The sequence below is a fragment of the Bison bison genome, unplaced genomic scaffold (assembly GCF_000754665.1).
Source record: "Bison bison bison isolate TAMUID 2011002044 unplaced genomic scaffold, Bison_UMD1.0 scf7180017864174, whole genome shotgun sequence".
In the NCBI taxonomy this organism is placed as follows: domain Eukaryota; kingdom Metazoa; phylum Chordata; class Mammalia; order Artiodactyla; family Bovidae; genus Bison; species Bison bison.
In genome coordinates this window covers 1,878,532-1,900,823 of record NW_011494746.1, presented here as the reverse complement: position 1 = coordinate 1,900,823, position 22,292 = coordinate 1,878,532, and the positions used below count along the sequence as shown (strand labels likewise).

The following is a 22,292-nucleotide window of genomic DNA, read 5'->3' as shown; positions in this document are numbered from 1 at the left end:
CTGCATATCTGAGGTTATTGATATTTCTCCCGGCAATCTTGATTCCAGCTTGTGTTTCTTCCAGTCCAGCGTTTCTCATGATATACTCTGCATATAAGTTAAATAAGCAGGGTGACCATATACAGCCTTGATGTATTCCTTTTCCTGTTTGGAACCAGTCTGTTGTTCCACGTCCAGTTCTAATTGTTGCTTCCTGACCTGCATACAGATTTCTCAAGAGGCAGGTCAGGTGGTCTGGTATTCCCATCTCTTTCAGAATTTTCCACAGTTTATTGTGATCCACACAGTCAAAGGGTTTTGCATAGTCAATAAATCAGAAATAGATGTTTTTCTGGAACTCTTGCTTTTTCCATGATCCAGCAGATGTTGGCAATTTGATCTCTGGTTCCTCTGCCTTTTCTAAAACCAGCTTGAACATCAGGAAGTTCACAGTTCACATATTGCTGAAGCCTGGCTTGGAGAATTTTGAGCATTACTTTACTAACATGTGAGATGAGTACAATTGTGTGGTAGTTTGAGCATTCTTTGGCATTGTCTTTCTTTGGGATTGGAATGAAAACTGACCTTTTCCAGTCCTGTGGCCACTGCTGAGTTTTCCAAATTTGCTGGCATATTGAGTGTGGCACTTTCACAGCATCATCTTTCAGGATTTGAAATAGCTCAACTGGAATTCCATCACCTCCACTAGCTTTGTTCGTAGTGATGCTTTCTAAGGCCAACTTGACTTCATATTCCAGGATGTCTGGCTCTAGGTCAGTGATCACACCATTGTGATTATCTGGGTCATGAAGATCTTTTTTGTACAGTTCTTCTTGTATTCTTGCCACCTCTTCTTAATATCATCTGCTTCTGTTAGGTCCATACCATTTCTGTCCTTTATCGAGCCCATCTTTGCATGAAATGTTCCCTTGGTATCTCTAATTTTCTTGAAGAGATCTCTAGTCTTTCCCATTCTGTTGTTTTCCTCTATCTTTGCATTGACCACTGAGGAAGGCTTTCTTATCTCTTCTTGCTATTCTTTGGAACTCTGCATTCAGATGCTTATATCTTTCCTTTTCTCCTTTGCTTTTTGCTTCTCTTCTTTTCACAGCTATTTGTAAACAGCCTCCCCAGACAGCCATTTTGCTTTTTTGCATTTCTTTTCCATGGGGATGGTCTTGATCCCTGTCTCCTGTACAATGTCACGAACCTCATTCCATAGTTCATCAGGCACTCTATCAGATCTAGGCCCTTAAATCTATTTCTCACTTCCACTGTATAATCATAAGGGATTTGATTTAGGTCATACCTGAATGGTCTAGTGGTTTTCCCTACTTTCTTCAATTTCAGTCTGAATTTGGCAATAAGGAGTTCATGATCTGAGCCACAGTCAGCTCCTGGTCTTGTTTTTGCTGACTGTATAGAGCTTCTCCATCTTTGGCTGCAAAGAATATAATCAATCTGATTTCAGTGTTGACCATCTGGTGATGTCCATGTGTAGAGTCTTCTCTTGTGTTGTTGCAAGAGGGTGTTACAAGGTAATTTTTTATATTTTGCAAGTCAAAAGACCATGGGTAAAAACATTTTGATATATAAAGTGTCTGATTTTAATATATCACAATGCTGCATCTGTTTGCAAATAAATTAAGAATATATGTAGACAGCATATCAAAAAGCAGAGACATTACTTTGCCAACAAAGGTCTGTCTAGTCAAGGCTATGGTTTTTCCAGTAGTCATTTAAGGATGTGAGAGTTGGACTATAAAGAAAGCTGAGCACCGAAGAATTGATGCTTTTGAACTGTGGTGTTGGAGAAGACTCTTGAGAGTCCCTTGGTTGCAAAGAGATCCAACCAGTCCATCCTGAAGGAGATCAGTCCTGAATATTCATTGGAAGGACTGATGCTGAAGCTGAAACTCCAATACTTTGGCCACCTGATGCGAAGAGCTATCTCATTTGAAAGGACCCTGATGCTGGGAAAGATTGAGGGCAGGAGGAGAAGGGGACAACAGAAGATGAGATGGTTGGATGGCATCATTGACTCAAAGGACATGAGTTTGAGTAAACTCCAGGAGTTGGTGATGGACAGGGAGGCCTGGCGTGCTGTGGTTCATGCCGTCGCAAAGAATCGGACATGACTAAGCAACTGAACTGAATTGCTTTTGTCCTACCATAAAAATTGGTGCTAAATTCAGCTACTTTATCTCCTGCTGATACTTTTTTTTAACTGTGGTTTTAAAAAAAAAAAAACATAATAGTTTCCATTTTAAAAAATTACTTTGGGGCTGAAATGTTTTTCAAAATGAGACTGTACCATTTTTTTCTTTTTCATGTTTTGGCTTGAAAAGCAAAAGGCTTATCTAGTTGTGATACCTTAAAAAAAATTTTTTTAAAGCATCTTTCAGGATCAAAAAAAAAAAACCACTGTGGTAGCTTAAAGCATATTCCTGAGTTCAGGCCTCAATTATATGGATGATACGTGCTTTGGATTCTAAAAAAAGGATATGATTGCATATGTGAAAATGAAAGTAGAGTTTGGCATGTGAACCCTTTCAAGTTAGCTGTGCAATTCAGAGTTCTCTTTGTGTCCTGTGTTTACCAAAAGAATGCTTATATGGATTCAAAGCATAACTTCATAAGAATGAGGTAATCTTTAAGGACACTAGTCTCTGTGCACTTGGGTCCTATGTGGAACTGGGCATTGCCCTACAGTCAGCTTTGCTATTAGATTTGATAGAGCTGTTTTGCCAAAGACCATTTAAAACAGAATTTCCGAACCTTTTTTTAAAATAAAAAACTCAAGAATATTGTTTTATCTATATATACCTGTGCTCACTCACATTAGAAGACACTCAAAAAAGAAATCAGCTTGTTTTTTAAGGCTTAACTCTGTTAATTCTCTCTTAAGAACTGGGCCCCAGAAATAGGCATCCATCCATCAGGATTCCATAACCAACAGCAAAGGCTGTCCTGGGACAAGCTGGATCACCTGATAAATGAGGAACAACAGCTACTTTGGCAAGAGAATGAAAGAGTCCAAACCATGGTACAGAACACCAAACCAGAACTCATACACTCCCGGGAGAAGGTAACTTGAAAAGTTGCACGTGGTAGCCTAGGTTTGTAAGTCAATGTTTGATATGATGGCAGTGATTCTAGGGTATGGATTTGAGTATTCTGGTGTGGCAGGCTTATTTTAAGAATGTATAATTTATCATTTACTTGCAATATAATTTTATCATGATATGTTTGTATACTATTTTTTGTATAAGCAGTTCTATATTAAATCTGTGATTTTATAAATGGAAATGATGTAACCATACATTCCTCCCTCATTCAAATAGGCTAGCCACCAAGACTGGTAGTACAAAATGGCAAAACTAAACTCAAATCTTGTTGGTCTAACTCCTTGTAAGAGGAAAAGTTGCCCCTCTTTAAAGACTCAGCATTTCAAGGTTAAAATGATATTTAAAGATCATGTTTTCAGGGGATGTTTAAATGCTTTACCTCTGCTGAGCAGTCAAGCAATTATTTTTTTATTTATTTTTAATTGAAGGATAATTCCTTTACAATATTGTGTTGGTTTCTGCCATACATCAATATGAATGAGCAACTATTTTTAACCTATGCTTAAATAAATCTTTTGAGAAAGAACTCTTAGGAGTCGAAGATATTCACTAGAACTCCTACCCTGTGCCAGAAACTGCTATCACTAAAGTTGCAGTGTTAAACAAGACTAAACATGGTTGCTGTCTTCATGGAACTTAGCTGATGTAAATGCACTGTTCAGGTGTGAACAGTCCAATACAGACTCAGAGGAACTGTCACCCCCTTCACTTCTAAAAGTTATGCTCATGTCAAGCACACAGGTGCCTACAGATTACATCTGTTTGCTTGGTGGCCACATTGCTCTATTGACTCTTAGTGCTTTGGCTGAGCCAGAAGTCCCCTCTTCCCTGTCTGATGCTTAGTGTTGAATCAGGCTAAAAATAGATTAACCTAGAAAGGATCTTTTGAAATCCAAAAAAGTAAGCTTCAAAAATTGGCAGACTTGACTGGAAAAAGCTTTTTTAATACAACAAAACCCAAGCACTGAATAAAAACTTGCATTATGTTAGCTTTTTGTTTTTCCTGGCTGGGTGATTATATTAGCATTTCTTCCCCTTATACTGGTTCTTGTTAGGTCCGTCAGCTGGAATCCAACCTTCCTTCTCCTAAGCACCAAAAACATCTAAATTCATCAGGTACTGTGAAGCCCACAGAGCAGGAGAAGTTGAGCTTAAAGAGAGAATGTGAACAGTTTCAAAAGGAGCGATCTCCTACTAATAGGAAGGTGAGTTTTTGAGTTAATACCACGTGGCTATATGCTGACTCTGATGCATCCCTAAATGTATGTTTCTTCCCCCGAGTGCTTCCAAAGAAATGACTAATGGCCTATTTTGCTTCTTCCTTTTATCTGCACTTTTGTCATCTTGTCAAAGCAGTATCATAGTTCTTTTTGATTGAATGATCGCTAAAAAGGAGCAATTTAGGAAGATGGTTAATCATCTTCAAGGTATATAAACTTTTATAAGTTAGTAAAACATATATACCTGAATATTAGGAACATTTTAATTTGGTTAACTACTGCTGTATAATAAAAAGACAAAACATTCATGTCTCGGTTTCTGTAGGTCAGGAATTTGGAAGCAGCTTAATGGAATGATTTTGGCTCAGGGTCTTTCCTGAGGTTGCTGTCTAGATATTAGCTGAGGCTGCAATATCCGAAGGCTTCACTGGTGCTAGAGATCATCCACTTCCAGATTTACTCAGATAACGTATTAGGAAGAGGCTTCTGTTCTTTGCTGGCTGATTGCCAGAGGCTCAGGTCCTCACTACCTGGGCCTTTTCTCAGGATGTTGCAATGAGTGATACAAGAGAGAGATTCCAGAAGACCACGATGGAAACCGTAATATGTTTTATAAACCAATCTCAGAAGTCACACAACATCACTTCTGTATTCTATAAGTCACACAGACTAACTCAGGCATAGTGGGGGGAGGGGACCAGGCAAGGGTGTGACATAGAGATCACTGGGGACCTGCTTAGAGGCTGGCTACCACATGGTTAAACCTCTGTAACATGATTCCCTTTGCTTTGTATTCTTTGTTACATTAAGTTTGAGTTCTAGACCAGTGTTACTGTGGGAGTTCTTGGTATTTGTTTTCCTTTCTTTCTTTTTCTAAACTAAAACTCAAGAGTTTTCACTACAGGCACACCTTGGAGATATTCCGGGTTCAGTTCCAGACAACCACAATAAAGTGAGTCACACAAATTTTTTAGTTTCCCAGTGCAAATAAAATTATGGTTCCATAATTATGTCATTTAAAGTCTAGGTTATATTCAAGTAAACTTTTCAAAAAGTTGTTGGGTTTCATCCAGCTGCTCACCAAGGGGAAAGTCAAATGATAGGTTTTAAAATAACAATGAATTTAAGTGTGCCTGGAAAGCATACACCCGAATTCCATTTAACAGTTCTTGCTACTCTTCTCAGCTCTTTTGATGGAGGCAAAGATCAGCATTCTAGAATTGTGTCATATGTTTTCTACTTAGCAATATTCTGAATCCTTGAGTGTCCTCTAACTCATTAGATTCTCATAAGATTCTGTACCAAAGAGAATTCCAAAAGTGGATCCTCATAAAACTTTCAAATTTCTTCTTTAAAATTGAGAAAAGAGTTAAATAAATCAGGTTTTGTGTACTCTGTTTTCAGACGTTTTTCCCTACTGCAGATCCATAGTAGATGATCATTAATTCAGTTTAGTGAAATACCAGCATTTCAAAAATTTTTATTATAGTTTCTTTACAATGTTGTGACAGCATCTTTAATAAAATATACTATAAAATATCAAAGTGCATGGCTTGTAGTAGGGATAAGTATTATTTCATGGAAGTTTTCTTTTAGTGATGTATACTTACAACTGATTATGCATGCATATGTACTTGTGGGGGGGTGTGGGTGTACTGGGTTGCAAGATAAAATGTATTTCCTACAGTGAGTGGCACTGAAGTTTGAAAGCTACCTGCCTTAGGACTCTGTTCTATGTGAGGAGTGGTGATTTAAGCTAGACTAAAATATAATCAAGGCACTGAATTATTTGTTGTTTTCCCTTGATGAATGAACTCAGCTTTCTTCCAAGAGTTGAGATTTCTGATTAGTGTAAATTTGTCAAAAAAAAGTAGAGAGATTCAGGTTGTTTTCTTTTTTTAAGGGAGTTTTATGTTTTTCAACAGGTTAGTCAGATGAAATCCCTTGAACGAGAATTAGAAACAATTCATTTGGAAAATGAAGGCCTGAAAAAGAAACAAGTAAAACTGGATGAACAGCTAATGGAGGTAAGTTTTTAAGGGAAATGACCTGACTGATCTGATCTGATGAAGAATATTTTAATCCATGAATGACCTATTTGTTGAGAGAGGCTAACATAGCATTAAATTCCTATTACGAAAACAGTGAAAATCTAAGTACATTGCCAGGCTGGACTCTTTGGTTTGTCTTACCAAGTTTGATAGATATTTTTGCTAATTACACAGCCAGAGAGATATATACTGCTTCACAGAAGAAGGAATAATAATAATAATGTTGACTATCCTAAAATGCAAGGATTTGTGCCTCAACAAATTCAAGTGGCAGGGACTCTGTCCAGTACTGACCAAGAGGCTCAGAGCTCTCTTGCCAATGCTGTGGTTTTAATAGTTTCCTGATACCTCCCCCAGTGTAGTGTTTTATAGATGTGATGTGCTCTGTTACAGCCTATTCGGTTAGGAAGTACATTCCGGGAGTTTAAGAGCATTAGCATTTAGACAGTTAATTTTCAAGTGTTGCCACTGTTCATTTCTACATTTGTAACTCAGCACTGCCTTGGAAGAGGTACATCTGTTAAATATGAAAGTGGATTTGTAAAACTTGTCAGCTTGGACATTGAGTTTCTAGTCTAATAGATTGCTTTCTGAACACCAAGTGCAATTATAAAGTTCTGGGTACATTTGAAAAGACCCTGATACTGGCAAAGATGGAAGGCGGGCGGAGGAGGGGACGACAGAGGATGAGATGGTTGGATGGCATCACCGACTCAATGAACATGAGTTTGAGTAAACTCCGGGAGTTGGTGATGGACAGGGAAGCCTGGTGTGCTGTAGTCCTTGGGGTCGCAAAGAGTCGGATACAACTGAGCAACTGAACTGAACTTTCATTTTTTAAAGCCCAACTCAGCTGTATTTTTGGAAACAAACAAGTGAGAAAGAAAAGAAGAAAAGAAATTTAAATCAGCAAGGGTGTAATTATTATCCAAATAGATTGTAAATGTTGATATGTCAAATAAGGCATCTGAATAGTGTCTGGCTCATGAAGACACTTAATAAAGAAATGAATGAATGAAAAAAAAAAGTTCTGTGTGTACAAATATTTTAAAGCCAGAATTATAGGAACAGAGATATATAAATATTTTCTTTCATGAAGCTGGACACATGCAAAGGTAATTACATTTCAATAGATGCTTGGTTTTTAAATATGAAATATGGGCAAACATATCGCATTTACATTTAAATGACCACTAAGGTTTCTGTCAATTTTATGTTCTCTGATTTATCTACTAATAGGGAGATTAGTGAAACTATATAAAGAATGAATTCCAAACCATATTTGCTTTTCCTTCTGCATATAATAAATGAATTTATTAAAACTCTGAGCTGCAGGCTGTGTTTAGATGTAGATATGCTTTTCTGATGAAATAATTATATACTCTAATGAATGAGATATCTGAAGCCACACATGACATGTCTAGTACCCAGCTGAAAAGTAACAGGGTGTACTTAATCACTGTTAGATCCTCTGCAAATGTCCTTCCAACAGGCTGAGTCTTCTCCCACCTGCTCTCTTTGGCCTCATATGCCCCTTTCTCTCCCAATCATACTTTACATGATTAGTCATCATAAGCAATTTCCCCTCATTACTTTTCTCCCTGATCTAGTAGTAAATATTTGGTAATGGATGAGGGAAATTAAGTGTTCTTGGCACTGGAGCTGAAAAAAGAAAAAGCATGAATTTTTAATTGGAACACTGTAAAGAACACCTCATACACTATTCTAATGAAACTTCCATTGAAATAAGACTGAGCTGTGAACTCTGTGCAGACATATAATTCTTTAGCAGCTTTATTAAATGTAATTCACACACTGCACAATTCATTCATTTAAAGTGTCTAATTCAGCGGTTTGGGTATATGACATTGTGTTTTAAATTATACTAAGTGTGTGTGTGTGTGTGTGTGTGTGTATAGAAATATATATATACATGAACGATTAAAATGGCAAATTTTGTTAAGTGGCATTCAGTGGCATTAATTACATTGTCACCATGTCACCACTACTTCTAAAACCTTTCATCACCCGAAACAGAAACTCTAAACATTAAGCAATAACTCTTCATTTCCCCTTCCCACTGGACCTATAAATTGGATTTTTATTTATGCTGTGATATCTAAAGATTAGGCCAAATTTGAGGATGTACAGTGGTTTTTCACACCATTTTTTTTGCCCAGCTTACCTGGGGATAGGTACATTCCTCTCACTCCAGCATGGATTCTTATCAGGTTTGGGGGAGGGGCAGTAGGCAGTCAGGGAGATAGTCCTACATCAGAATCTTTGGTATCAAGGAATTTAGGGAAAGCTTTCTAGGTGATTCTATCTGATGTATACACTCCCTTGGGGGAAGGAATTTTTTCTCACCCCTATATGATAGTTTAAAATCACTGATTAATATAACACATACCCTTGCTGCTGCTGCTAAGTCACTTCAGTCGTGTCCGACTCTGTGCGACTCCATAGACGGCAGCCCACCAGGCTCCCCCGTCCCTGGGATTCTCCAGGCAAGAACACTGGAGTGGGGTGCCATTGCCTTCTCCGACACATACCCTTACCCCAGGGCAATTAAAGATCCCAAATTATTAGACAAGGAAATGGAAGAATTTGCCTCCCACTCCATGGTTTTTTCAACTATATGAGGCAATGTTCCATAAACAATTTGTTTTGAACACTTAAAAAGTTAAAGACTGTTAGCAGTTCTTATAGTTTGGTGTGTACCTCTGATAGCCAATAGTTCAGATACTTTAACAATAAAAATGTTTTATGGTTTATATCCTGCATCTCCACAAGGCAAGGTATTTAACATCAGGTCTATTCCATACTGCACTTGAAATCTTCTGAATTATTGTATTGGAATGAATTGAGGTAAAGAAGCAAGCTCATAAACCAACCAAATTACAATAGATGAGGAAGTGGCTACAAAATTAAGAGCTGTTTGACATTTTAATATCTGTAAAATTTATATACAGAGAAATGTAAATGTTAGTCAAATTAAGTTCCTACTGACTGGAGCATATGTGTTAAGGTATATAATATACCCTGTTTTATACTGTTCTTTCTCTTTATAACTCATATTTTCTTTCTCTAACTCCTGTAATTCTCTTTTGTTTTTGTTTTATCTGTGGCTAACCTGTACCTAGAACTCTGTGGTTGGAACTAGCAGAGAAGGGTGCAGTTCTCTGCCTGAGATAGTGTGTGAAGGTAGAACATTCTCTTTCAATGAATTTCATAGCATGGAGACATCTCATTAAACCCCTTTTTCATGTAATCATTTCTACTACTATGACAGTTAATAAATACTTAAGAGCCAATATTCAATTTCATTTAACTCTGGAATACATCTGTTTACATTTCCATCAGGATTTTCCTCGGTATTTAAAGACGTAGTGAAGAAAATCATCCCACTGATACAAAATCAGGGGATCATAAAGTGGTGGGTTTTCTAAATCTATAACTAGCAATATTTCAAAATGGGTAATAACCCACCTCAGAAATTTAAATTTAAGGAAATGGATAGTGGCTCTGAAGTTTCATGATAACATTTAATTCTAGTTGTGTCTTAGAGGGCCTTTTTCCCTTCTCACATGCCTGGGGGTGCTTCCTCATGAGTTGTAGTACTTGGTCATATTTGTTGCATGTCTTCCATTGAGCTCTGTGTCTGCTGAATGTGTCCACAGATGTGAAGTGGCATGCTTCACTGACCAAATGCAGTGCTTTCTTTCCCTTGCCCCACATTTGATTGGCATGTGATACACGTACCATTTCCTCATTGTCTTGAATAAATCCTTTCATTCCATGTACTTCAATTTCCAAATATTCTAGAATATCACCTATGTCCCAGAATTGCCTGTCTGATAAACTAAGATAGATTAAAATAATTTGAGATGCAAGATGAGATTTTCAAAACAAATTGCTAACTTAGAAAAAAAGTAGTCATTGAACTGCTTTTAAGAATCTTTATGAATGGTAAGTGGCAAAACCCTAGAGCATAACCTCTTTCTGCCCTTTGCCTATTCCACCATTTTTTTTTTAAAAGAGGGATAATTAAATGTTCTAGTGTGGGAAGAAAAGAGGAAAATCCAGACATATGTGCACCATGTGCCTCATGTTTAATTGTTGCTTAAGATTGAGAAGTACAGTGTAAGTCTAAAACTTTTAAGGCCTGCTTATTCATTAAATGTATTAAATGATTTTTTATTCTTACTTGGGATCATGTGCTGCCTGTTTTCAAGTTATCAGTAAGTCTGAGAGGCCATTAATATGAATCCATAGACTTCCTTTCTCTCTGCCTGCTACTTTCAAGGCAGCTCTGTGACTGAAGGCATGGTAGCTGACTAGGGCTTTTTGCTCTTATTGTCCAGATGCAGCACCTGAGGTCCACTGTGATGCTTAGCCCATCCCCTCATGCTTGGGAACTGCAACTGCTCCAGCAGCAAACCTGTCCAGTGGTTCCCAGGGAGCAGTTTCTGCAGCTTCAACGTCAACTGCTGCAGGCAGAAAGGATAAACCAGTGCCTGCAGGAGGAACTTGAAAATAGGACTTCTGAAACCAACACACCACAGGTATGACGATCTTTTTCTAATAGTAAACGCAGATCACCTAATTCAGTTTTACCTGTTTGGAAGTTATACCAGTTCAAAGGTGGGGATGAAGAACCTCAATCTTTTGTCAGTTACACCTTACCTGTATTACAAATCCACAGAACTGCAGTGCTGTTTTGGCTTTGGTCTTGGTTTTTGTAGTGCTACTTTTGAGCTCTCAGCTTCTAAGCTGGGTAATTAAGAGTTCTGGGTCTCATGCAAGTTGCTAAGCGATGATGAAGTGTCAGGCTCACTTGAGCATACTGTGCAATTGACCTAACATTCTTGTCTGATGCCAAAAATATTACAGAATTCAAGTGCAGCTCTAGGATATGTATTACTAACAAAGCATCCTGCGTTTTCTTGTACTAGAGGGTGTGGCCTGCTGAGTTCCTTAGAATTCACAAATGGGGACTTTTCACAACTATTAAAGTAGAAAGTGTTATCAGTGACTTTTTTAAGTTGGCAAAGTTCATTTAACTTATTTTTTAAATGATCTAGTTTGAAAAACTATTTTTAAGAAAATAAAGTTCTTCCTCTTCCCTTTGAAGTAGCATTATCCCAGCTCACTACCAGACACAATCTTATATTACCTAAGTTTTCAAATAGTTAAATTTTCTTTTTAGTGCTTCATTCATGATCCTCTTCTTTCAGAAGTCTCTTAATTCTTCCTTAGAATTAGGAATAAAATTAAAAACACTCCTTAATTTGCAGAATTCTAGATTAGTTCCTTCTAGTTTGAATAACTCTTCTGTTTTCAAAATGTACCTTGCCTTTCAGGTGACATTTGACAAGGAATTTCCTAACTCTTTTCCTGTAATCTGGTCACAGTGGCTTTGCAAAGTCATATTAGCACCATTAATTATACATTGGAGCAATTTTGTTTTCTTTGCCTACTAGTATATATCTATGCTTTTGCATGATGTAGTCATCATCTATTCTTTCTAACAAGGGCTTAAAATCCATGTTTTTCGAAGCTTCCTACATTCAGTTTCCAAGTACTAAAAGTTAATTCCAGAAGTAAAATTGTGATGGTAGGTATTGGACAGATGCTTCATTATAGAAGTGAATCATAAAACTTGACCTCAGTTTTTAATAGACATTTTAAATCAAATGATCAAAGATCCTACTCATTACTCTCATATATACTACTTTAAAAACATGCTCCTCCCAACCCACCTACCAGTGTTTAAAAGTAAAAAGTATCCCTTTACTTCAATTACTTGAGGATTAGATAGACAAAAACTGTTAAGACTTTTGTACTTAAAAAGAGAGAGAATTTCTCCAGCCAGATGGCAGAGTGGACTGCTTATTGCTCTCATGAGAAGGTGACAGCAGGCTCTCTTTGTTTCTGGTAACTGAGCTGACACCGATTTTAAGAATACAGAATGTTGTTAGAATCTGCATGTTGTCTCTGTGTGTGGAGTGATATGATTTCTTCTGCCTTGTGTTGCTTCGCTTGCATATGTAGTATTGATGTGTGCTTTTAAAAATTGTTTGCATTATAAACGTGTGAATTTAGATTCCCCCCAAAAGCATAATCTTGACATCAGGGTGAAGTGTACCACTTGCCTTCTTTCTCTAGGCCTTGCTACCGGAGCAGCGAGCAGTGCATGCAGATTCCTACAGAAGGATTGGGCACCTGTGAAAACTGGGCTGTTATTGATGGCATTTCTTACCATGGCAGATACTCAAATGCACACACCCACACACACCACGCAAATATAGACATAAGCTGAGAAATGTTTTGGAATCAAGTGCTCTTTTAAGTTTTATTATTAAGCCTTTGCAGTATTATGTTTCTTATTTATGTGAATCAAATTCACAAATTTCAGCTTGTTACACTTAATTATACCATTTAAAGAGTATGAATTTGAGATTCTTGAAAGGATGTGAATTTCGTGAATCAAATTCACAAATCTCAGCTTGTTACACTTAATTATTTATACTATCTAAAGAGTGTAGCTTTGAGATTCTTGATGTATTCTATATATTTTCTCATCCCATACATTGTAAATATTTTTAACAAAAGGTACTGCTTTTATATATGGAATTTGAAGAAAATCAGGATTATTTATACTGTTTTATATAAGATGTATAATACTTTTTTGACAGGAAAAAGGAAATTTTTGATGGAATAAAATAAATTTTAAATATATGACTGCTTTTGTTTTTCCTCTTTCCCCACTCTTTTGCCATGCCCCATGTTCTTTGAATTAATTATCCAGGTTTTTTGCTTTGTTTTTCTTTTTCTTTTTTTTAAGGCAAGTCGAAATCTGGCATTTTCCATTTATGTTTGAATTTTAAAAAGCCATTGTACCTTTTAAAATATAGGATTTTTAGATGCTCTTAGGACCTGGTTTCTTAAAAATTCTGCGTTAGTCTTTTCCCTACTACAGTTTTTATCTTTAAATTAGTTGCATGGCTTAGTTGTTTCTTTTATGTTTGAATAAATGCTATTGTTTAATACACAAACTGTTGGCTTTCACCTCACATTTGGTCATTCTTTGTGCTTTTTAAAGGACACTTTGGGGTATATTTTTAAGGACAGGTTATGCCATCAGCTACTAACACCTGAGTCTTAAACATTTGAAGAACCTTTTAATTTAAACCTTTTAAAGAATCAAATTCTTTATGTGAACATTTTGGTAGACCGGGAGAAGGGGTAGTCAGTTGCACTCTAAATCTTGTTCTAGGTCCCTTTGCACTCCAAAACCCACACACACCTTAATCCATCACTGTTGTATAAGGAGAGGAGGAGAAGCCAGCGTCCTTTTTCTGCCCTATTGTTTCATCTAGGAGCTCTTTATGGGGAGAAAATTTTCAGTTTTAAATATGTTCTAATGATAAGTTCATCCTCCAATACAGGTATTTGCTCCACATTGACAAGTCAAATTAGGAAACCAATAATTAGAAGAACTAGTGGGAAGAGGCTACTAGAAACACTAACACCCTCACAGTAACCAGCCATTTCAAAGATAAAAACAGACACACATACTGCAAGCTGATTGGAAATGTTAGGTGGTCCTGAATAAACTCAGTTTTTATTCATTTTGTTGTTGAAAGTCCCACAGTATTGCAAAGACCCAAATCACAGATGAAAGGTTGATAACCGTATTTTAATTTACTTTGGATACCTATTTTACTATAATAAGTACACATAGATCTTAAAGTATTGCTTTTAAGAATTTTGCTTTATCTCGGGGGAAGATGGTAGCACAGGTAAGAGTCTTTTTTTTATCTTTGATTTCTTTCTCTGATAGGGTTACCTTTCTAACCTGTGCAACCCATGCAGTGTTCAGAACTCCCATTTCATCAGAAATCCACCCTTGCTATTCAAAAGCAAACATTTGCTGTCCTTTCTCTAGGCATCTTATGGGGAAAATTAACTACTAGTGCTTTCTCATGGCATAATTTTCAAATAACAATACAATTTTTTTTCTTTTCCTTCAGGGAAACCAGGAATACCTGGTAACTGTCATGGAGGAACGAATGTTGGAAGTTGAACAGAAATTGAAACTGGTGAAAAGGCTTCTTCAGGAGAAAGTAAATCAGCTCAAAGAACAAGTGAGCTTCCCAGGTCATATCTGCCCACCCATCTCACCTTCTGCTTTAACTCCAGTTTTAAATTCCTTTATTGCTACTAACTTGCTAACTTTTATTGTCTAATAAAGGCAAACTCTATTATAAACTCCTAAATTAGAAGAATTTCTAAAGCATTTCTAATGAGGTTCAAGCCAAATTGAATTTTTATAGATTTTTTTCCCCCAAATAAACAGAAATTTTATGTTTGTAAAAAATGGGGGATAATAAATGTAACTTTAGCTTTTTTGTTTGCAACAACTACGACAACCTCAAAATCTAACTTGTGGCTATAGCCAGACCCCAAAAGGCTCTGTTTTGAATAAAAATCTGGACTCTCAAATTCAGGACCACCAAGTAGGCTGATCCTTCTTTCCTGCTGGCAGCAGGTGTGGCCCGAGTGCTTATAAATTATTTGTGCATCCACTGAAGAGACATAACAGAAAGACTACTTTCTAGGGAATGTTATAACCTCTCTGAAATCTGAGATTGAGACAAACTGTGGCAGGGGGTAGGAGGGTAGAAACTGCCCAGCCTGGATTTTTAGACATGTAGAATCTGAGAAGAATGGTGGACAGGAACTTTCCTGTGTCCTAAATCTTAGTACACAGAATGGAGAGAAAGAGAAAGTCCTGTTCTTACATTTATTGATTCAGTCCCTTAATCATTTATTCAACACATAGTCACTACATGCCAGGTTCTGTTCCAAGTACTAGAAATACTAGCAAAATCCCTGCCCATATGGAGTGTAGTTCACCTACATGGTACTAACCATTTGGCAGTACTTCCAGTAGCAGTTCAAAAACAAGGAAAATGGGTAACATGGGGTGTGGACATCTACAAACACTTTGCCATTAACAGTACATCCTATTCTGGGAGAAGCAAAAGAAACTAGAGAGGGAAGAGTAGACAGTAAGAGGGTCTTAGTGCTAAACCACAAGAGTTTGGATTTTGTTGTGTAGTGGATAAGAGTCACTGAAGTGTTTTTTAATAGAAGGGAAAGAGGAAAGGTTATACACTAAAACAGTTTAATAGAAAATAATGTTAGTTTTATGTTAAACCTGCCAGTCACCTAGGTCCTGGGCTTCCGTGTGATAGTCTTTAGCATTGCTGTTTGAAATGATATTATGTAAATTAGCCATGCCTTAAGTTTTCTTTATTACCTTAAACCTTCATACTTGTGGATGCATTGCCTGAAACTGGGTGTAAAATGAGGAGTTAAAGGTATAATAAGGGAAAGGGGATTGGAAGATATTAACTAAGGAGACCAAAGATCAAATTATCCTATTCTGCTGAAGAGTGTTCCCACCCTAACCAAGACTATATATTTTAACCATAAAGATTAGAATATCTCTTCTAGACAAGGTTTTATTTTAAAAGGAAGTAACTGCTGAATCTTTGTGTTATAATGCTGCTAAGTCACTTCAGTTGTGTCCGACTCTGTGTGACCCCATAGACGTCAGCCCACCAGGCTCCCCCGTCCCTGGGTTCCTCCAGGCAAGAACACTGGAGTGGGTTGCCATTTCCTTCTCCAATGCATGAAAGTGAAAAGTGAAAGTGAAGTCGCTCAGTCGTGCCTGACTCTTAGCGACCCCATGGACTGCAGCCCACCAGGCTCCTCCATCCATGGGATTTTCCAGACAAGAGTACTGGAGTGGGGTGCCATTGCCTTCTCCATGTGTTATAATACATGAGCTACATTTTAAAATAATCAGTAGGTTGTATGTAGTTATGAACGGGAGACAAGCATCTATTGTTAATAACAGGTAAACAGTTCACAGCCTCAGAAATTTAAATTATAAAAGTATTGTGATATTTTTAGAGAATGAATAAAGAAATAATACCTAGGCTGAAAAATACCTTCACGTTTGAGCCCTCAAATATCAATTTGTCCTTTTATTAGTGATTTCTACAAACAAATTATGCAAAGAAACAGCCTGGAATAAGTGGATTTGTTTTACCTGTATAGCTGGTACCAGGTCTGATATTAAAGCTGTATTGTAAAATAAAAGAATATAACTGATAGAAGCCATTTGCCTTTATAAACAACTGTCCTTATGTCAGATCTTTTAAAAGAATAACAGAAATGGAGTCAAGATGTTTCTGGTTCTGTTTCCAGCTCTGCAAGAATACTAAAGCAGATGCAATAGTGAAGGATTTGTATGTGGAAAATGCCCAGTTGTTGAAAGCTCTGGAAATGACTGAACAGCGACAAAAAACAGCAGAGAAGAAAAATTACCTCCTAGAGGAGAAGATTGCCAGCCTCAGTAATATAGTCAGGAATCTGACACCAGCACCACTGACTTCTACACCTCCCTTGAGGTCATAGCCAAGCCAAAGGATGAACAATTGTGCACTTTACTGAAATGGATGGGACATTTCAGATGTTCTCTCAACTGTTGTTGTTGTTGTTTTCTTAGAAACCTTTAGTGGCTTAAAGTTAAGCCTAACCTAAAACTTCCAGGAACAGAATTAAAGTCTCTATTCACTGTAATTAGTTTTTATAAATAGACTGTAATGGAAATTGCAAACAAATATTTATTTCACTGAACTATTCCCAAGCTTTGAATTTTTAAAAAATATTTTAATAACCATCAAGAAGGTGATATGAAAACAATTCAAGAATTTTAAAACCCCAGTTTTGAATGAGTTTTTGAAAATTACTATTATGTATAAATTACTATTATGTATACGTTATTATATAAATTGCAGATTTTTAAAAATTGAGATATTATTAATTGATTGTTTTGATCTTTATTTTAAAACCAAATGTATGTCTTCTCATACACTTAAATATGGAAGAGTCATTCTGTTTCTAGTAGTTTGGATTTTTTAATTGTTAGACTTTCTGTTTGGTAACAGAAACTAGAGTCAATAACCACTGAGGTCAGAAAAGGCAAAATTCATAGAACTCTACCTTCTAATACCTATGACAGTATTACCACTCTTGATGTATTACAGATATAAAACTCATTTACTCAACTGCACTGTAAACTAATGTTAAAACTTTACTTTCTTTAAACAATCTTTTTTTTTCCTTCTTAGAAGTTTCTTTGGGAGTTTGTCTTCTAAGAAATGGATAAAGCCACATTCTTAAAGCATTTGAACTATAGGGTAAGCACTGAACAAACTGCTTTGGAGTAAACAGCTAATCCTAAAAGAGAGGAAGCAAACCATGTGGATTTTTCTCTCTTTAAGGTCTTGGAGTTGGTGAACTTATATTTGGGGTTTCATCAAAAACTCAGGGAACAACACTTTAAGTCATCTTCCTGAAATACTGTAGGGCTCTTTAAAAATTTGAAATGTATAAAATACGTGACTATTTATTTGTTGTATATTTAGAGCCATAATGGGATTTTTATTTCTACATTTTTAATGAATTTAATTTTCTGGGGAAAGGGCCTTGCTTTTAGAGTTAAAAACCTTTTAACTTATGGAAGAGTTGTTATTTGCTTGTTTGTTTAATGTGGGTCACAATCTCCATGCTTCCTATTCCTCTGTACCTTGAATCTGATCATAGAATTTCATACTGTAATAAGAACTGGCATGCCATCTGAGGTAAAGGAGCGCCAAATAGAATTTTCCAATCAGTCTCAAGACTAGAACATTATAGCACAGTAAACGTTCTGAGTAACTTTTTTCCCCAGGTAAAATCCCGGCTCCTAGCCAGGAATTGGTTGGTAAAGAACTTACTGTGTGTGGGACGCAAACAGAGCTTATCACAGCCACCTATTTGTTTTTGTGGAAGAGTAATTAGATCACAAAAATTCACTCTGCTGTATTAGAGGAAAGTCAAGTCCATCAATTTTTTATAAGAGGTATCACAGCAAAATCAAACACTACCTTATGGGCAGGAACAAAACATGAAGCAAACTGCTAAAGAAAGCTCTATTATCAGAAATCCCTGATTTCCCCCGGAAAAGAATTAATTTTAATCCCTCCCTATAGTTATATTTAAAAACATTTGATATCTGCTGTCATACCTTCCATAATCATTTTTCTCCAGTGCACACATTACTAGTAAACTCAACTACTTGTATGGCATTGACTAACACTTAAAAACTGTGGATAGGCCTAGGTTAAGATCGTAAATAAACTAAGATCGTAAATAAAAAAACACCTGTGGTGTTTTTATGTGATATGCTTTAAGTTATTCAAGGCTTTTGCCATCAGAACTGAAAACCAAGCATATTTCTCAAATAGATGGCTTACCATATGATCACATATGTTGTATTTTTATCTTTATTTTTTACATTATGAAAAGTGTAGGTTAATTTGTTTATTTCTTATAAGTCTGTATTTATATGTATATAAAGTGCTGTACAATGCGTGTAAATATGACTTCTGGAAAGTTTGACTACATTTAGAATCCCTTTATCTAAAATCAAAACGCTGCTCAAATGAAAGTTAATTTAATATCTAGGTGCTTACTTTTTGTTTTACTGAACTTAAAAGACTGGAAAAAATATCAACACAAGAAATAGAGTTACCTTAAATTTATATATTTGTGCAGCAGATTATTTTTGTAGACTAGAGTGGGAATTTAACTGGCAATTTATAATATAGCTTACAGCTTTTAAAAGAATTTAAAGAAATTAAATTTAAACTATTAAATATTTAGATTTTGCTTTCAGGCTTTATAATAGAACTCCTTAAAATCATGTTATATATTTTATAGTCATTTAATTCCTAGTTTATTAAAAGTACTGGTTATTAAATTCATTTGATTTCTTAAGAACAGTTATTTAAATTAGTTTTAGGAGATAAGATCTTCATTTCAAGGAAGGAGAATCAAGTTTGCCATTATGATAATGTTACCCTTAGAAAGGGGAAATGTGAATAATAAAATCTACATTGTTCTATTTTGCTTTCTTCTGCTTTTTAGAAGCCTGAACTCTTAAGCTCAAATTTGTAAGGGGAGAAAAGTAGATGGGGAGGGTAGAACCAACCACAGTATTTATTTTTCTAAAACTTAATAAACCCAGATTTTTAAAAACTATTGTAAATGTGAATTCTTCCCAGATGCTTCAAATGCACTGTTTATATATTTAACCTTAAACATATGTAGATCACAAAGTCATAGGCTTTCAAGGTATAGGAGGAGTTCTTACAGGTCTAGCATTTTGATAATGTACCAATACCCAGAGTAGGTATTATGATGAGGAACTTTTGGTTTTTTAAGAATGAGTAAAACTTCAATGTGTGAAAATGAATTTTTTATTTTTGTGATTTCTTTTTTTCTGAGTGAAGGAAAAGAGAAATGTGTTGCTATTGTCAGAATCTTAAAGATATTCCCACTCAAGGTAAGGCTAAGTGCTTTGTGATAGTATTAAACAAGTCTTGTTTTGAACGGATTACCAAGTGACTAACTGAAATGGTATAAATTATGCAAGCAATGCCAAAACTAAGTCAAAACCTAATAGCCAAAGCATTCCTTACTTAAAAGTTATTAATTATATCATGTTTGGACCTATTTGAACATCTCAGCCCTGTAAAACATTTTTGGTTTTATGACATATGGATAGCAGTTTAACAATAAATCTATCCCAAGTCAGCTTTTTGTTTCTCAGATTTTTTTTGAACGATATACATTAAATCTGTTCTTATTGGAAGACATTATCACAGCATGATTGAAAGGAACATTAGTTTTGTAAAGGAAAACCTGAGTTCATCTATAGCCATCGCTAGAATTCTTTGCATGTAAAGATAAATATCTGTATGTTTATATTGACTTGGTATATTTCATCTTAGCCATTCTATCCTAGAATTATTTTACCATGAGCTTAAAATGTAAATAAATAATTTTGCAAATATGGCCCTTGTTTTCTATACACCATGAACTTTTGTAAACAGTTTCATATGTTTATCATCGGTTTTTAGAGTGAAAGCATCCAAACATTGCACTAAACACATTTTACAAATGCAGAATCTCTGGAGCTCCCACTCCAGACCTACTGACTCAGAGCCTGCATTTAAACCCCCCCGCCGCCCCGAGTCCCAGAATGATTTGTATGTGATCTAGAGCACTGCTTCTCCATTTCTGTCACAGAATCAACGACCATCACACCAGCCAGTTTGAGATCCCTGTGGTGCTTCATAATTTACTTCTAAAATCCTGACAACCTTGGGTGAGGCCCTACTTGAGATTTTGGTTGCTTCAGGCATGCCTTTATTTCACTTGGCCATATTTATGGGTGATTCATAATTTTCAGTTATTTGCCACTACTGGAAAAAAAAATTGACCTAAAAGCACATTAAGTTAATAATACTGAGTACTGAAATATAGAATGGAAATATTGGCCAAATGAGACCTCACAAGCCATGTTTTATTTATGAAGCTTTTATACCAATCTCACACTGCCTTTATGTTACAGGAACTATTATTAACCCCATTTTACAGGTGAAAAAACTGAAAATTAGCAAAGTTATGACTTACTCAAGGCCACACAGCCAGCTCAGTAAGGAACTCAGGACTCACTAGGCAGGTTTGTCTGTTCTAGTATTTTGCAGTGTAACAGGTATCCATTTCTCCTTCTGGCAAACAACATTTAATTGGTTCAATTAATTGGTATAATTAACAATTAAACCTACCATGCACACTACTCTCTAAAGAAAAACATAAAAATTATTGATTTTCTGTTTATAAACTGGGGTAGTGTAGTGAAATTTATACACACACAAAATAAATAGAAAAAAATTAGATCAGTATGAGAAAACAATCCAGTTTTCTTGATGGACTCAGTGCTACAGGCACCAGGATAAGCAAGATTAGTGTCCTCAGGTATTTTAACACAGAAAATGGGGGAAGTTCTTAACCTAGCATTAAATATAACTGTACTTCATTGTTTTGTAGTCTCTTTTATTCATGTTGCATTGAAAAAAGTCTTACTTTTCTAATATATACCTAATACACATTTTCCCATAATAATGATTGAATTTTGTCGCAAAGACCAATGGTTACTACAAGTCAAAAAAGTGTTTATTCTTTGTTTCGTTTTGCCTCATTTGCAATCAGGAAAAATGACTAATTTTGAAAAATGGACATATTAAAAAATTAAAACTTCAAGAAAGGAACTATAAACTGAATCAGTGAAATAAAGAATAGGTAACAGTGTAAAAATAGAACAGGATACCCTTATGTTAAAATAATATTTAATTCTGAGAAATGATGACATGAGATGTACTTTATTAGCTAAGGCAAAGCAAACACTATGAATAGTCCTTACAGCCCAGATGAACGTTTACCAATCATTTTTCTTTCCTGTTTGAGTATCTGTCTTTAAGATCTCAAGCAATAAATATATTAGAATATAGATAGATTATAAAATAGTATTGTATCAGTGTTGATTTACTGAAGTTTATAAGTACTGTGTTTATGTAACAGTTTATTCTAAGGAAGTACACACTAAAGTATTTAGGTATAACCATAATGTATGCAAATTATTCTCAAATCATTCATAACAAAATTACATAGAAACAAATCAAGGAAGCAAAATGTTTTTTGAACATAGGTAATGGGTATGAAAGCATTATTTGCATTATTCTTGCAATCTTGAGTTTGAAATTATTTCCAAATAAAATTTGGAAATGTTATCTATAACATTTAAAGTGTTACAGATAGAAATGTTATCTATAACATTTAAAATGCTATAGAAATTTATGAAGTGTGGTACTAGGTACTTTACCTTCCTTACTCATAGCAGCTCTGAAGAGTAGATGATATTTTAATGGTACAGAAGAGGAAACTGA

At 35.7% G+C, this 22,292-nt stretch overlaps 1 protein-coding gene across 6 annotated transcripts in view; it reads left to right on the top strand.

Annotated features, from left to right (window-relative positions):
* NIN (ninein (GSK3B interacting protein)) overlaps nucleotides 1-16,972 on the top strand; it is a 97,889-nt gene extending 80,917 nt beyond the window's left edge. Inside the window, exons 24-30 of one of the 6 annotated variants that reach the window (XM_010842256.1) lie at nucleotides 2,888-3,067; nucleotides 4,163-4,312; nucleotides 5,232-5,279; nucleotides 6,253-6,354; nucleotides 10,743-10,943; nucleotides 14,415-14,528; nucleotides 16,663-16,972. In XM_010842256.1, coding sequence (XP_010840558.1) covers nucleotides 2,888-3,067; nucleotides 4,163-4,312; nucleotides 5,232-5,279; nucleotides 6,253-6,354; nucleotides 10,743-10,943; nucleotides 14,415-14,528; nucleotides 16,663-16,872 — 1,005 coding nt within the window. In that variant the 3' untranslated portion in view covers nucleotides 16,873-16,972. The other 5 variants (XM_010842258.1, XM_010842257.1, XM_010842259.1 and 2 more) reach the window with 5 other exon arrangements.
* The last annotated feature ends 5,320 nt before the right edge of the window (nucleotides 16,973-22,292 follow it).